Source organism: Xenopus laevis, chromosome 1L, assembly GCF_017654675.1.
Source record: "Xenopus laevis strain J_2021 chromosome 1L, Xenopus_laevis_v10.1, whole genome shotgun sequence".
In the NCBI taxonomy this organism is placed as follows: Eukaryota; Metazoa; Chordata; class Amphibia; order Anura; family Pipidae; genus Xenopus; species Xenopus laevis.
Genome location: NC_054371.1, coordinates 176917897 through 176932612, shown reverse-complemented (window position 1 = coordinate 176932612; position 14716 = coordinate 176917897). Strand labels below are relative to the sequence as shown.

Below are 14716 nucleotides of genomic sequence, written 5' to 3'. Positions count from 1 at the left end.
CATCTCACTGTGTGAGCCCAGCTATAGAAATCACACAATAGCTGCTTTGTATACTGTGCCAGATAAACTGCCAGCATAGAAACTTGCACAATTTAACACTGCAAGCTATTTGACTAATGTAATATATTAATCATTTTGATACCTTCATAAGCCTGCCTAACATATCTTGGGTAATGGAAACAGCAGTAACTAGTATGTTCACCTTGAGAACAGAAACACTACAACAGCAGAATCACTGCAGTACAATTATATTTGTGTTCAATACGCCATTATCGGTTCAATAAATGGAACCATATATAAATGTTGCTCTAACAATTTAAGGGCCAGTAATGTAAAAGAAATGAGAGGGCTTCCAGTTGTTCCTTTAAAAACGATGCACTGTTTGTTTTAGCCATTATGCTATAATTTGTGGTAGGCTTAAAGCTTTTCATAGAATGATCCTACATGCAGTATCCTACAGGTTTTATGCCAAGTTACAATGTAATAACTAGTATTTAATTGATGGGGTCAAATGTCTTCATGGTTCCTATATAGAGTTGCCACCCAGCCAGTATTTTACCTGCCAAGGCCTGGCTGGTATTACAAATGTAATAGCAGTATAGTTGCCGGTATATATGCCATACTCCAAAGTTCAGCCCCTGGCCTGCCCCATTAAGCCACCAATCCACCCAGATCCTACCCCAAACTTACCCTTTCTTTTCTTTTTCTCCTTCCCCCCCGATCCTCCTGTGGTGCCATGAAATCATAGCTCCAACTACTTTTCATCACTGGCCCGCCCCTCCTACGTCACAGCCTGTCCCTTTTGTTGCCACCCCCACTGCTGGCTGGTAACTTTATGCCAAAAAAGTGGCAACCCTATTCCCATACAACTAACGGTCATGACACTTGGGGGCAAATTCATCATGGGTCGAATATCGAGGGTTAATTAACCCTCGATATTCGACTGAGAATTAAAATACTTCGAATATCGAAGTCGAAGGATTTTAGCGCAAATAGTTCGATCGACGGAATAATCCTTCAATCGAACGATTAAATCCTTCAATCGAACGATTCGAAGGACGTTAATCCAAAAATCGAAGGATTATCCTTCGACCAAAAAAACTTAGGAAAGCCAATGGGGAAGGTCCTCATAGGCTAACATTGAGTTTGGTAGGTTTTAGATGGCGAACTAGGGGGTCGAAGTTTTTTCTTAAAGAGACAGTACTTCGACTTTCGAATAGTCGAACGATTTTTAGTTCGAATCCTTCTATTCGAAGTAGTAGTCGAAGGTCGAAGTAGCCCAAAAAACACTTCGAAATTCGAAGTTTTTTTACTTCGAATCCTTTACTCGAGCATGGTGAATTGGCCCCTTGGTGTATTTTGTTTCCCTCTAGTTTTTTTTAGCTCCCACATGGGTGGCAAAATACTGTAAAACACCTTTGAGACAGTGAACATTATTGAGCAATAATCACCTGACCTGTGATTGCATTGGCTGGATCAGCAGGATTACTATTATTGTCTACAGCATTTTGCCAAATGCAAGAGCGGCAAAACACGCCATGTGTCATTACTAGGATGGCCAACTTTTAATAAAATTTCCACCAGCTGCTGGTGGTGGGGGCGGGAACACAGGGGCGGCCGTGATGTAGAAAGGGGGCGGGTCATGGCGTAAGGGAGCAGAGCCAGAACGTGCGATTGGCCAAAAGGCTGTTAAAAAAAAAGTAAATTTTGAGCGGATTGGGGGTGGGCCGAGGTATTTTGTTAGGAGTATTACATATTTACCAGCAGCTACATTGCCGGTAAATTTGTAATACCGGCCTTGGTAGGTGTTTTAACGGCTAGGCCGGTAAAATACCGGCCGGGTGGCAACCCTAGTCATTGCCCTAAAGGGAAAAAACTACTACCACAGAGCACTGCAAATAATGAATATGCAAAGAAAAATGGTCCTTTGCTAGTTGTAGAAACGTCATACAATGAAAGAGGATTTACAGAACCACACAAAAACTATTTTAAATCAAATAAATGAATAGTGTAATAAAGCCAATATGCATGGTAGGGTCTCTTATTACAGCTGAATAAAACACCATAAGTATTAGCCAATGCATGTGGTATAGCAAGCAAACAAGCAGTATAGCAAAGCCACACAAGGATCAGTAGGAACAGACTTTTGCCTAATGTAGTGTTACTGCATACATAAATAACATAGGAAGCTACCTGTCACACCAACTTTATGGTTGCTTCTATTTGCTTCAAGCTGGTTTCAGTTTTGGAAAGTACAAACAGGGAACAAGCAGGGACTGTGCAGGGTGGATTACTCCTGTCAAGGCAGCTGGGATGTCATGTGCATAGTGTATTGGTGTTTTTGACTAGACAACATAAATAGGCATCCTAATGCATAAATGGCAGCTACAGCCCAGAAAGAAGTTGTGCCCTATGTGTACAACTGGCGTATACACTTTGTGCATAGGGAACATTTTTAGGATGCCAAAATCTCCTAGTGCTTTAGTTACTATTTAGGTTTATTCTCCACCTGAATACTAGCAACTTGGTAACCAAGCAATAAGATACTTTGGGCCTTTCCACAAAAAATCAACAAACCAGGCCATATCTAGCTAAGCTCAGCAGCACAACATATTATATTTGGCCTCTTGCTTTTCAAGTAATTTATTTTTTGTTTACTGGTTTTACTGAAAGATGTACCACTAACTTGTTTCTGAAGGCACCTCTAACAAACAGATCGTGGAAGATCTGAAACAAAACCAAATTGTACCTAATGGTGCTGAACAGCTGAAATAAATTATGCCAGAAGCTCTTACATCTGCAGCAGAGATTGGAAGAAAACAATTCCTGAAACTGAACAGCCTTAATTCTGTCTCACTGAAATATCCAAATGTCGAAACACTAACACGATAAATAACAAAGGGATAAATGATGAACTATTTGCCCCTTTTTCCACGCCCTTTCCGAGATGAGAGCTTTCCAGAAGGAGCAGGAGAACTGGAGGATGCTATGTTGATCTGGCCATCTTGTATCTCCTGTCGAGTGTCTGCAGGCATGTGGTTTATTTTTTGCTGTGTCTCCAGGTAAAACATCACATCTCTCAGTTGCTCCTGCATTTCTAAGAGCTGCATGTCCTTCTGCTCACTAGTTTCCTTGTGCGTATTTTCCTCTTCTCGAAGCCTGCCTTGCAGCATGGTTTGATTGGCCCTAAGGCACTTGTTCATTTCTTGCTCTTCTTTCAGCTCAGTGGAGAGCTTAGCCACTTTACTGTTCAACTGGGCACACCTTTTAAGAAAAAAACACCTGATTAGCTGGCAACAAGCACATAATATCATGCGATAAGCACAGCTTGGTTTGTGCTACAGACAATGGCATGATCAGCATATCTAGCGAGTGCCTCTGCTGACAACATACTTTCACTTTTTAACATTTCCTCGTCAAACTCTTTGTTGGCTTCAAAAGCAGAGGTACCAAGCCCTCTTTTAAAGGATATGTATGCCTGCCTTTAAATAAACTACATAAATAGCAGTAGCGATCCTAGAGGAGGATGGGCCCTGGTGCGTGACGCACAGCCGGGACCCGCCCCCCTCCATACGGCCGAATTTTCAGCGGCGAACGGACTGCTGGGGGGCCCTGAGGGGGTGCGGACCCTGGCCCGCTCGCTCCCCCGGTAGTTCCGCCACTGATAAATAGTCCGTATTTCAGGCATTAAAATTCTGAAACTGAAGGGCAAACAGATCATTCTCAATAGAAGAAAAATACTGTGGATGGCGTAACAGAGCTTAAAGGAACAGTTCAGTGTAAAAATAAAACTGGGTAAATAGGCTGTATAAGTTAATGTTTTCAATATACTTGGCCAATAACATGATCTATTAAGGCTGAAGTCAACGGATGTCTATTGTAATGTCCAGAGCACGTCTCCTTTGCATCTCTCTACCTGTTAGTCAGTTTTTTTTTATATATTTGGTTCCAAGTAGATGAATGTGTGAAACAACTAGCAGACCTATGGGCAGAAATATGAGACTGAGAGCAACAGACAACTCATGTGGATGCACTAAACTGTTCAGCTGACCAAACGTGCTGTGTTATGAAGAACACAGATGCTACACAGCACATGTATGGTTTCCAAAAGCAACGTCTCAGCAATGAGTTGTGCAAATTCTACTACAACTTAGGAAGCAAATAACTGATTGGATGCTAATGGCAACTGTACTTGTGTATGTAACTGAACCCTTGTATTTCTCACTGAAGATAGCCTAACAAAGCAACCAATAAGCATCTGGGTCTGATCAATTCATGTTGGAACTTGACATAATAGCATGTGCCACGGCTTTATAATTCCAATAGTCATCTGCAGTCCATAGCAAAATGTAGCAACACCATGGAATTAATGCTTTCTTCCCATTTATCATAGTAATCCTAATATATACCGCCCGCCGCGAAGAAGAGTGCGAGGTCAGCCCGAACGGGTGCTCATGCATAAGTAGAAAGTACAATGTGTGAAGTGATGGCACTCACAGGATTTATGCAATAACAGACAAAAAGTGTCAAAAATGAAAAAATAAAATAAATAAATATTATATATATATATATATATATATATATATATATATATATATATATATATATATATATATATATATATATATATATATATATATATATATATATATATATATATATATATATATATATATATATATATATATAAAACCCTTACCTTCTTTCCACAGCTTGTTTCTCTTTGCTCAGGTCATTAAGCCTGTGCTCGAAACTGTCACACTTATCTATGGTCTCCTTAAACTTCGCCTTCATGTTATTGATCTATAAACAGAAAAGGAGATTTTGTGTACCGTTAATTCTCTTTAGTCGCTTGGGGGACACAGGGACAATGGGGTATAGCTGGTACATCGCGGAGGCAGGACACAACTAATAAAAAACTGGCTCCTCCTCCACTGGCTATACTCCCAGCAGATGGAGCTTCACTCAGTTTGTAGCAAAGTCAACAGGAATAAAATAATCCTCTATAACTTTATAACCTGTAATAGAAACATGTCTGATAGAAAAAGAAGAGCCTCAATCCAGGGCGGGAAGCCCTGTGTTCCCCAAGCGACTAAAGAGAAAGAGATTTAACTGTGAGTACACAAAATCTCGTTTTCTCTAGGTCTGCTTGGGGGACAAAGGGGACATACCAAAGCTGTCCCATAAATCCTGGGTGGGAGAGTGAGGCTTATGTGGAAACAGCCACTGCGGCTTGTAGCGCCTTTCTGCCGAAGCAGAAGCCAGAGGTATCGAAATGGTAAAATCTGCAAAAAGAGTAGACCGAAGTCCACGCAGCTGCTTTGCACAGCTGTTCTGCCAAGGCCTGATTTCTGAATGCCCAGGACGTACTCATCCCTCTGGTAGAGTGGGCAGTAATCCTAGCTGGAGGCGGTTGGCCTTGTGCCATATAGGCTCGCTGAAGGGTTTGCTAGATCCAACGGGAAATGGCAGATTTAGTGGCAGGTGAATCCTTATGAGGTCCCGAAGGCAGGATGAACAGAGCATCCGTCTTGTGAATGTCCTTAACTCTACGAAGATTTTAGAACCCCTACGGAATCCCGGGAATGTAGAGCCACCGCCTTGGAAATGGGTGGTGAAGGGCAGAAGGTTGGAACCGATATTTCTTGATTCCAGTGAGATGCTGAAACCACCTTGGGTAGGAATGAAGGTACGGTTCGAAGAACTGCTCCGTCGTGATGGAAAACCAAAAAGGAGGGCTTACAGGATAAGGCGTTAAGGCGTTCCAAAACACGTCTTGCTGAGGCAATTGCCAAAGGAAGAGACTGTCTTCCAGGTGAGCCAAGAAGAGACACTGATCCCAGTGGTTGAAAAAGCGGGTGTTGGGATGCTTGCAATACTAAGTCCCGGTCCCAGAAGGGAGCTGGTGGTTGAATGGGGTGCGCCATGAACAACCCCCTGCATAAGATTTTGACATCAGGCAACAGTGCCCGGCGCTTCTGGCATAGTACAGAGAGAGCGGAATCTGAGACTTTAGAGAACCAAGAGACCGACCCTTGGATAACCCTTCCTGGAGGAACCCTAGGAATATTAGGGACTGAGAAGACCTTGAACGCACCATTGTTTCGGTTGCACCATTGACAGTAAGTTGACCAGACTCGATGGTATGTCATGGCTGAAAATGGCTTCCAGGCAGCGCATATCTTGCATGCTACGGCTTTGGAAAAAACCTTCTTGAGTCACAATCTGCATCTCAAGAGTCACACCTTCAAATTCAGGTGTTGGATTGGAACCTGAAATAGAAGATCCCGCAGAGGAAGTAGCGTCCAGGGTTCTGCTACTGACAACTTGAGGAGGTCTGTGAACCAGGACCGTCGAGGCCACCTTGGTGCTATGAGAATGACAGCTGTCTGCAGCCGTCTGATTATCCTTAAGGGGAGTGGCAAATGTGGAAGGAAACTGCCAAGTTGCCGTGAGAGCATCGACATCTAAAACTAGAGACTAGAGGATCTCTGTACCGAGCTAGAAGGGCTTCCACTTGTCGATTGTGTCGAATCGCCAGGAGGTACACCTCCGGAACGCCCCACCTCTGTTATCTCGTGGAACACTTTGTCATTTAGAGACCACTCACCTGGGTCTGTATACTTAGAAAGTCTGCTTCCCAATTAAGGAGCCCCGGAATGTTTATGGCTGAAAGCATGGTCTGATGGCTTTATGCCCATTGGAAAATGAGCTTGACCTCATTTAAGGTCAGTTTGCTTCTCGTGCCCCCTTGGTGGTTGATGTAAGCCACCGCCGTGGCATTGTCCATCTGAATCTTCACCGCCTGATCTCTCAGATCTCGTTTCCAATGAAGAAGGCCCAGATGGATTGCTCGAATCTCTAAAAGATTGATCGGTAATTATTTTCCTCTGAGTTCCAGAGTACCCTCGTCTGGTGATATAGACGGATCTCTTGTGGCAGGGATCATCGTTTCCACAACGTCAAGATGTTCCATTGGAGCTCTCGAAAATGGAATTGAACAAATGACACTGCTTCTATGGTGGAGACCATGACTTCAAGCCCTTTCATGCAAAATTTGACAGTGTGTTGTCATTTCTGCAAAGCGATTTTACTAGCAATCTGAGGTGAAGTGCCTTCTCGTGGAGAAGAGCGATTCTCTGTGTCTGTGTGTTGAATGCATGCCGAGAAAACACCATCAATTGGCTTGGTGTGAATGAGGATTTTGTTATGTTTAGAACCTAACCCAGTTCTTGCAACTAGTCTAGAGTGATCTCGAGGGAGCGATGAGCCTCTGGACGGGATGTAGCCTTGATCAATAGATTGTCCAGGTACGGTGTGATGGAGACACCTTCGCTGCGAATCACTGTTGCAGCAGCCATGACCTTGGTAAAGACTCAGGGAGATGAAGTGAGCCGGAAAGGGGGACTTGTGAACTGGAATGATGAATTTGTTTAGTTCCCTTAGGGGCTAGGATGGGAGGCACTGACCAGTCCTTTGTGGGTACTACAATAGGTTTGAGTAGTAACCCTTGAGACAGACTCTTGGAGACAGGCCCGGACTGGCAATCTGTGGGTTCTGGCAAATGCCGGAGGGGCTGCTGTATGGTTCCATAGAAAGTTACTATATAGTGGGCTGTTAGGGGGCTGTTTGGGCCTCTGTGTACTTAAAATGGCAGGGCCTATTTTGACTCCCAGTCCAGGCCTGCTTGGAGATAGTGGGAGTTATCACCCTCGAGAGAAGGAGATTAGAAATAACACTGAAAGGCTACCCGCTTGTCTGGCTCTGTTGAATGAGGAGGAGGAGACGAAAACTCCAGAGATAACCTCAAGTCACCACTTAGTGCATCCAGGTATCCTGAACGAGTGTGAGCCAAGCGAACAAACTTAACTTCCCACTTAACGGTGATGTAGTTGGAAGTGTAATGACACTATCATGCTGAGGTAAACTTGTCCCCGGACCTAGGAGTGTGCCCTTTGTTGTGCCAGACTGGACTTTGCTTACTTGCGAAGCGCCCCCGTGCCATGAAAAATTGCCTTAGAGGGGCACCTTGTGCTTTTTGTCTGGGAGCCACGAAAATACTTTCCCCTTCGAAGGTAGGTCGTGCCTTGGGTTGTAGTAGGAGGGTGCTCTTTCCCCTTGTGGCTTGGCTGATAATCTTTCCCAGCTCAGGGCCAAACAGGGGTTTACCATTGAATGGTATGAAAGTCAGGGACTTCTTGGAAGAAAGGTCGAAGATCTACTGATTACTTGGACTGCGTCTAGGGAAGCCTCAGAAATAAGTCATTAGCCTTCTTTATCGAAGAGGCCCATTGTGTAAGTTTGTGACGAGGAGCCCCAGAAACAATTGCATTGAGGAGAGAATCCGACCAGGATTGAATGGCCTTGCTCACCCAAGCCTTTGCTAAAATGGGACGCAGGGAAGTGCCTGAAGCCGAAAAGGAGAGCTGGTGTGAACCAGGCTTCAAATTGAACGAAACTCAAGGTCATTCCTCTCCACGGAAATCTTTAGTTAAGGGAAAGAGACTGGAGGAGGCTTTCCAGCTTCTTGTCCATGGAGTGCATGAGAGAGGAGGCATCAGGGACTGGTAGAGCAGTGCTCTTGGAAATCCGGGACACTGGAGCATCAACAGATGGTGGTACTGCCCATTTCTCTGTAGCCTCCTTAGAAAAGGGGCAAAGCTTCTGAAACCGGCAGTTAGTTTGAAAACACCTTTCAGGTTTGTCCCACTCCTGTTGTATGATCTAATCAAGTTGTGAGTGGGAAGGGAAACTGGAGACATCTTACTGTGACATTTGAAGAGAGCCTTAGAGAAATCGGTACAAGATTCCGGTTTTGCAGGTAAAAGCATCTCCAGGACAGAGGAATAAGAGAGTCGACCAAATCTGAAGGAGTGTTTTAGGGAGTCATCCTCATCTTGTTTAGAGTTAGAGGAAGCTTTCCTTCAGATTTGTCACCTTCATCCATTAAATATGAGGGCCGAAGGGATGAATCTCCCGAAGGCGAATCACTATCTTAATCTGAAAATGAGGGGCCCTGTGTTGGAAGGCCTCACTTTGGGATTATCAAGGCGTGACAATAGTTGTCTAGTGATAATGCCAATTTTTGGAATCCCTATCTATGCGAAGGAGGGCCCCTGGGTTTACAGGCGCTGCTCTGGAAAAATCTGTTGCTTTGTTCCTCACACATGGTGATTAAGGGGCTTACCTAAGATTAGTAGAGAGAGCTAGAAGTCAGCCTACTCAGCCCATTTACTTACCTGCAAGGATATGAGCAGGAAAGGAGGAGTAGTATTCCTGCCTGTGCCCTGCTGTAACTGCAGCACTGGCCTGAGGTACCCCCTGTGAAGCCTGGGACTGAAGTCTGCCACTGTGGCTGGGAGACTTACTATGCAGGAGTGCAATTTCGACCCTTACAGCAGTGCTGTGTAGAGGCTACAGGTGTTAGACTTGTTGCGCGCTGAATGCATTCAGACCGGCATCCAAAATGGCGGGCGAGAACAGCAAGTCTCGCGATGACGCGAGAGCTGGGTGCAGGGAGAAAATGGCGTCTAATCTAGTTCCCATAACTGGCTAGTAGTGGACTGCAAGGCGGTAAGGTTGGGCCAAAAATAGAATTCATAAGACCCTCTTGTTCCCGGTGTATCACATGCGCCCCAACCCTTTGGCTATAGGTGCCAGCCACTTTTAAAATGGTGCTGCCTCATGCAGAGCCTTCCTGGGTGCGCGCTCCACGCTTCCAGGACCATGTGCTAGGGGACCGAAAGCGGGGATTCCGCGCAATATGTGTGTTTTTCCCCCTGCTGGAAGGGGACACAACATACTGTTGGACCCCAGGGCCGCCATTAGATATCACAGGCCTCGTACAACAAAATTTTCGGGGCCCCTAGGCCCCACCCAGAATTTTCAGGGCCAGCCTCTAAGCCCCAGCCCCCAAGCCCCAACCCAGATCCCGCCAACTCTACATCACAGTTAAAAGACCACACAGACATCAGCTCTAAAAAAGTTAACCCCCCACACACACAAGTTATAAAAAGCTATTGGTGACCAGGGCCCCCCTATATATAAGTTAAAAAAAAAACATTGGCGCCAGGGCCCCCCTTACAAGTTAAAAAAAAATTGGGCCCCCAAAGAATATTTTTTAAAAAAGCATTAGTGGCAGGTGCCTATTGAATATTAAAATAATACATTGGTGGCCAGGGGATTAAAAAAAAAAAAACCACACACACACATTGGTGTTCAGAGGAATTGAACTCGTGGCTTCAGGACTTCAACTTCGCCTCCTTTCATGACTTTGGGTCTTTTCGCCACTTCAGGACTTCAATTTCGGCTGTTTTCATGACTTCGGGTCTTTTTGCTGCTTCGACTATTTTCGTGGCTTTGGGTCTTTTTGCCGCTTCGGGACTTCAGCTGTTCGGCACTTCCGAATTCGAGACTTCGGCTTTTCGGCACTTCAGCATTCAGGACTTCGGAAGGAGACGGCACGGCTTCGGCGCTGTCAAGGGGGGTCCGGCTCTTTCAAAACTTCAGCACTGCTGGGCCCCCCTTCAGGCCCGGTACACTTGTACCCCCTGTGCCCCCTGATGGCGACTCTGCTGGGGCTGTACAGATACTGCCGCTCTCACTCTCAGACCTGTGCTATGTTACCTGCGAGTCTGAGAGGAGAATAACACCCATAAGCTGTAGGATAAAATGGTGCAGCATTGGAGTGTGTGAATGCGCTCTTTCCTTTAAGAGAGAGATGGAGAGTGAAGAAGGAGAACCCCCAGTCACAGTAAAACTTAGCTTACAGGGGTAGTTTCTTCTCTTGTCTTCCGGCCAGCCCAACCTCCTCCTGTGACAGAAGGAGATGTGATTATGGTTGGGTGGTCAGTGCACAGCACACAAGGACCCCGGAGACAGTTTCCCATGGTGGAGGGTGTCAGCAAGGATACTTTATGCAGTGTAAAGCTGCCGACACCCCCCTGGTGTCAGATAACTGACCAGAAAAAAAAACAAACATCCTAACTTCCTGAGGACACAACTGAAACTGAGTGAGGTGCCGCCTGCTGGGGGTATAGCCAGTGGAGGAGGAGCCAGTTTTTTATGAGTTGTGTCCTGCCTCCTGGATGTACCAGCTATACTCCATTGTCCCCATGTCCCCCAAGCAGACCTAGAGAAATATACATAGTCTGAAATAATAAAGACCATCGTGTTTTGTTTGACCTTATCTTAACACCAAGCATGACGCAAAAACAACTGCAGTGAGACAAGTGCTTTTTGCGTAGAATCAAATTTGTTCCAGCAGCACACGGAAAATTCTCCCCCGAGAGTGGGTGTTAGCGTCTAATGATATCAAATTTTCATTGCACCCAATTATGTTAGGTACCCTGACCCAGTGTATTCAATTACTAAGTTCTTTATTCGCTTTCTTAGGTGTCCTCATAGGTGCATGGTGATTTTTGTGTTTGTGGAGGCTAAAATATGTTAAGTATTTATTTACAATGACAGTCAACACACTTGACTTACCAACAATAATTTAGGTCACACACATGGTGAACACTGTTAGATTAATTCCATACAAACTGCTACCTTGCACTCAACTCCCAATGTTATTTTTTACAGTCCCCCATCAACTCACAGCAAGCCCAGCTCGTCAGTTTCAGCTAGGGTTTTTTCTGGAAAAAAATACCGGCCTTCCTATATATTTAGCTTTTTCCCTATTAATAACATTGGGATGAACCATAATTTTTACCGGCCAGACCGGTAAAATACCAGCCAGATGGCAACCCTAGTTTCAGCCCTCAGCAAGTAGAGTATCCTGAGGTATCCCACCTTGCACCCCCATCACATCTTGATCCTCACTGTACAACAGTAGACAGCGTCACACTAATGTACTTTGTTAACTTGATACCTCCCTCATGTTTAATTATCAGTTAGACACATGCATAGCATAATGTTGCAGCAAGTTAATCTAAATTAATCTAAATTTAAAGGATTTAGCCACTCCAAGCCTTCATCTAAATCTGCCCTATTTTTTTTCTATGAAGTACACAGTGTCCTTCGTGAAGGCTTAGACTTGAGCCTGTAAAATGGGAAACATTTAGGCTTAAGTGTAAGTCTGGCTATGGATGCCTGTAAAAGTAAAGCTAGATGGTGCTTTGCTGCTTAGGAAAGTACTCTGAGCTGGTGCCTTTTTCCCCAAAAAAAGCCCCAGCTATTTTGGATTTCAAAGAGCACATATCACAAGAGAAAAATTCAAGCATCTCTTTTACCTCTTCCGCTGTATCTTTTTCCAGGCGAACAATTTTGTTCTCCCAATAAATGCGTTGTGATTCAAGTTGACTGGTGAGAAGGTATGAGTACTAAAAGAATAAAGAAATACAAGACTACATAAGTGTTAGAGGACAATATATATGAAGAATAGCGATTGTTTTAAATGTAAGCAATAGGTATGTATTCCAGTCAACGTTTTGATCCCTCACGGGGATCTTCATCAGGAGATTTGTTTGTAATCTCCTGACGAAGATCCCTGTGAGGGATCGAAATGTTGAGTGGAATAAATACTTATTGCTTGCATTTAAAACAATCCCGTGAGTGTCGCTATTTTTCACCCCCTTCACTGCTCCCCCCAGCATAGGTGGTACCTTTGCTAAATGCCCCGAACGCTTTACTTGCCCTGAATCTGCACAGAGGGGTAAGTAAAGAGTTAGGGGCATTTAGCAAAGGTACCACCTAGACTGGGTGGAGCAGGGAGGGGGTCTATGTAGAGTAAGGGATTTTAATAGCAAAGGTTTGGTTCTCCTTTAAGAAGGAGGGAATTACACAGATGGTGGGTAGAAAGGTGGAGGTTGGATGCTGGATGCCAGGTTGAGGGCCCTTGAAGTCGCAGTCCCGGACCTCCCAGTCCAACCCTGGACAGGTGTGTCCAAACCAATGTCCCACTAATTCCTTGTCGGCTATGTGTGCAAAAAAATTATTTTGTGTGCACATTTTAAACTTGTGTGAGCAGTTTTTTTAAAAAAAAGAAAACAAGCAATTGCCATGTTTTTTTCATTGAATGCAGCATTTCCCCCATATTTTTAGCATCATTACATCTGCCAGAGAATCTTGGGCCAAACATGTGCAATTGCACTGGAAGTTTTTAAGATTTGGGATTTCGTCATTTCTAGCGCCTGCAATCAAAATGCTGTTTGCAGCTTCTTATTTCTTCTAATTCTGATGTGTATTAGGTCCAGGGTTCCCCTGCATCAATTAATGCATTGCATGATTTCTCCAAATAGACACAAAAATGAATTCCATATGAAACACACTGGTGCATAAAAAATACAAACAGGTGATATTAAATAATAATATATAAGTCAAAGATGATAACTGTGTGATTTCAAAACAGAGGAAATGTTTTAGTTCCTTGTCTTGCCTTGTCTAATACCATTTATTGACTTTTCATAATTTAATTCGTTACCAGTTCAGTTATTCTTTACACAGAAATTCAGTGTTGCTTAAATATGTTTCATTTTGCACCAATTCATTCATTATTAATATCTTAAATTGTATAATCTAATACTGAAGTGCACTTGGTGCCAAAAGTTGTCTGGGCCCACTGGGTATAAATATATGGGGCCATAGCACTTCCATATATTTTGATAAAGGTCAATTGATAGACCAAAATATTGACTATGCGCTTAATTGGTGATAAGGCCAAAAAAATATATTCTGAGTTGGTTCAAGTTTCTTACCTCTAGCTGTAGAGAATCAATCTTTTCATCCTGGCAGGTGTCTCCTTCACATTCATACTGAACTATTTTGCCATCTGTTTTGCTTGCAACCAATCGATGGACATAATTATCTGGAGTGAAAAGCATACATAAATTTTTTTTTGCAGCGCAATACATAGGTTACTTAAAGCAGAGGTCCCCAAACTTTTTTTTACCTGTGAGCAACATCCAAATGTAAAAGAATTCCGGAGCAACACAAGCATAAAAAAGTTCCTGGTGTACCAAATAAGGACTGTTATTGGCTATTTGGTAGTCCCTAAGTTGACTGGCAGCCTACAGGAAGGCTTATTGGCAGTACACCTGTTTTGTTTTTTTTTACAACAATGCACTATGCAATAAGCACCTGCTTTGATGCCACTGGGAGCAAGGGGTTGGTGCGAGCCACTGGTTGGGGATCACTAGGTTAAAGGCAAAGCAAATATAACTTGCTGGCAAAATTCCATGCAGTGCTGTCTTGTAAAGCCAAAAAAGCACTAAAGTCTTCAGCAGACCTTTGAACAGTAACCTCATATATTAAAATTAGGAGTGTCCAATAGGCTATTGAACAGCTACTGTATATTTGTCAGCACTCTATAATAAAATATACAATTGCTAGGGAGTGGAGGTCTAAAGTCTGGAAAACTCTCTTTCTGAACTCCAGATACCCCTGTAGTTGTTGATGTAGGATTTCCACAGAGTAAAGATGACAATTTGTACTGTCCCACTGTCCCTATACATTTTTGAATCCATAGATTTATGTGTAAATGTAATCTCCAAAATAAACCACACCTGCAGGGCTTTTAGATTTAGCTTTGAAACTGTATTGTACAATAAATCTGTTAGAGCATCTGTAAGCCCTGCAAATGTGGTTTATTTTGGAAAATGCATTCTGTTGGACTGCGTATAGGCACTGTGGTTCCTTTCCTTTCTTGTATGTATAACTTTATTTGTAAGGCGATGTTAAGGAGCCGCAGTGCTGTACAGTGCATAAAAGTACAAAA

General features: G+C 43.7%; 1 protein-coding gene across 1 annotated transcript in view; it reads right to left on the bottom strand.

Moving 5' to 3' along the window:
• Window positions 1–1986: 1986 nt before the first annotated feature.
• The window catches only part of brap.L (BRCA1 associated protein L homeolog), a 30663-nt gene continuing 17933 nt past the window's right edge, over window positions 1987–14716 (bottom strand). Inside the window, exons 9-12 of the mRNA XM_041567754.1 lie at window positions 13698–13807; window positions 12234–12323; window positions 4700–4803; window positions 1987–3264 (exon numbers count right to left, since the gene is read on the bottom strand). Coding sequence (XP_041423688.1) covers window positions 2916–3264; window positions 4700–4803; window positions 12234–12323; window positions 13698–13807 — 653 coding nt within the window. The 3' untranslated portion in view covers window positions 1987–2915. The remainder of the gene's footprint in view (window positions 3265–4699; window positions 4804–12233; window positions 12324–13697; window positions 13808–14716) is intronic.